The sequence below is a fragment of the Pinus tabuliformis genome, chromosome 7 (assembly GCF_031772625.1).
Source record: "Pinus tabuliformis cultivar Carrire ecotype Pingquan chromosome 7, CPIR1, whole genome shotgun sequence".
In the NCBI taxonomy this organism is placed as follows: domain Eukaryota; kingdom Viridiplantae; phylum Streptophyta; class Pinopsida; order Pinales; family Pinaceae; genus Pinus; species Pinus tabuliformis.
In genome coordinates, this window is record NC_142293.1 from 820,983,267 (window position 1) to 820,984,630 (window position 1,364).

Below are 1,364 nucleotides of genomic sequence, written 5' to 3' on the forward strand. Positions count from 1 at the left end.
TTTCCTTGAAAGTTTCTTTCTCTCTTTTTTCCCGATCTGATTTATGGCCTCTTGTGGATCTCCTTATCGAAGCTTGGGATTCTCCTATTTCCCCTTCTTCCTCCGAGCAATCCGATTCATGCTCTTCTTCCTCTACTTCGACAATGTTTCCTTTGGAGCTCTCAGCAAGGCTTGCCCCCTTGGGAGAAGAGGGTGTACCTTTGGAGGGTGGGGTTGATTTTTGATTTTCTGGTACTTGAGTTTCCTCTATTTGTGAGCTTAGAGGAGCGAATTTATTTTCTTGATCTATTCTGGGAGGGGGTTGCTGAGGAGGGGCCTGAGGACCTCTTCCGTTTGGCCCAACCTGCTTTTGGATTTTCCTGGCGCACTTGACCTGGTTCCAACCTTGTTATTTACCCTTATCTGGTTCCACATTGGTTGGGCATCCTCTGGTGAAGTGACCGTAGACATGACATTTTCGACATTTGAAAGGCAACTGGTTGTAGTCCAGCTTCTGCAAATGAGTCCAGTTTCCTACTTTGATTTTGATGGCTTCCAGGAGACCCACCTCTAGGTCTACCTCTACACAGATACGAGCACAATTGTATTGATCTTTGCTGTTTTCCCTATCTATGAATTTCCCAAGGGCATTTCTGATGTGTTTCAGCGAGTCCCAGTTCCAGCAATGAATTGGGAGATTAGGGAGTCTGACCCATTCGGGGACAGCTGTGGGAACATCTACTGCAGGGTTGAAACCTGACGTCCATCTGTTGAGGTACAAGCCCTGGGGGCCTATGAAATAGGGGCCTTTCTGAAATATCAGGTCCTTGTCGTCCTTTGAGGTGAATTCGAAGAGGAAGAACCCTCGTCCTAAGAAGTAAGAGGTGATGCTGCTCTTGATCAGAGGAGCCCAGTTCTTGTTAACCCAGGTCTCAATGGTCTTAGGAGAAGGCCATAGATTGGTGAACTGGCCAACGAGAGCCCGCTCAGCCAGGGAGAGGGCGACTTGAATCGGGGTCTTGGGTGGCAGGGAGATTTCAGGAATGTCTTCCAGCCTCTTGACAAACTTGGCTGCTTCACTCTTTTTCTTCTTCGGCAAGCTGGCCAAGAGTTGAGAGAAGGCTTTGGCAAATGAAGGCGGGCCTGCCTGGGGTGAGCTTGGGACCTCCATGAGGGCGAGCCTAGCTTATTAGTCCCTCCCAGCAGCAGACGAGCGCTTTGAATCCGTAGGAACTCAAAAAATAACGCAAAAAAGGAGGGCAGAGGGCCTAAAGCCATGGGCCGCAGGGCAGCAAGGGAGAGGCGCCGAGACGCAGCTAGGGTTTCATGGCAGCGCTCTAGAGCTCAGCGATTCATCATCGATCGACTATCATCCAACATATACA

At 49.6% G+C, this 1,364-nt stretch overlaps 1 protein-coding gene across 1 annotated transcript; it reads right to left on the reverse strand.

Annotated features, from left to right (window-relative positions):
* Positions 1–388: 388 nt before the first annotated feature.
* LOC149250126 (uncharacterized) lies at positions 389–1,150 on the reverse strand. The gene has a single exon (XM_089453559.1). It carries the CDS (start codon positions 1,148–1,150, stop codon positions 389–391), a length of 762 nt encoding a protein of 253 aa, XP_089309685.1.
* Between the last annotated feature and the right edge of the window lie 214 nt (positions 1,151–1,364).

What these genes read in the sequence shown, in the direction of transcription:
- LOC149250126 (XM_089453559.1), bottom strand. Translation starts at nt 1,150, where the DNA reads ATGGAGGTCCCAAGCTCACCCCAGGCAGGCCCGCCTTCATTTGCCAAA.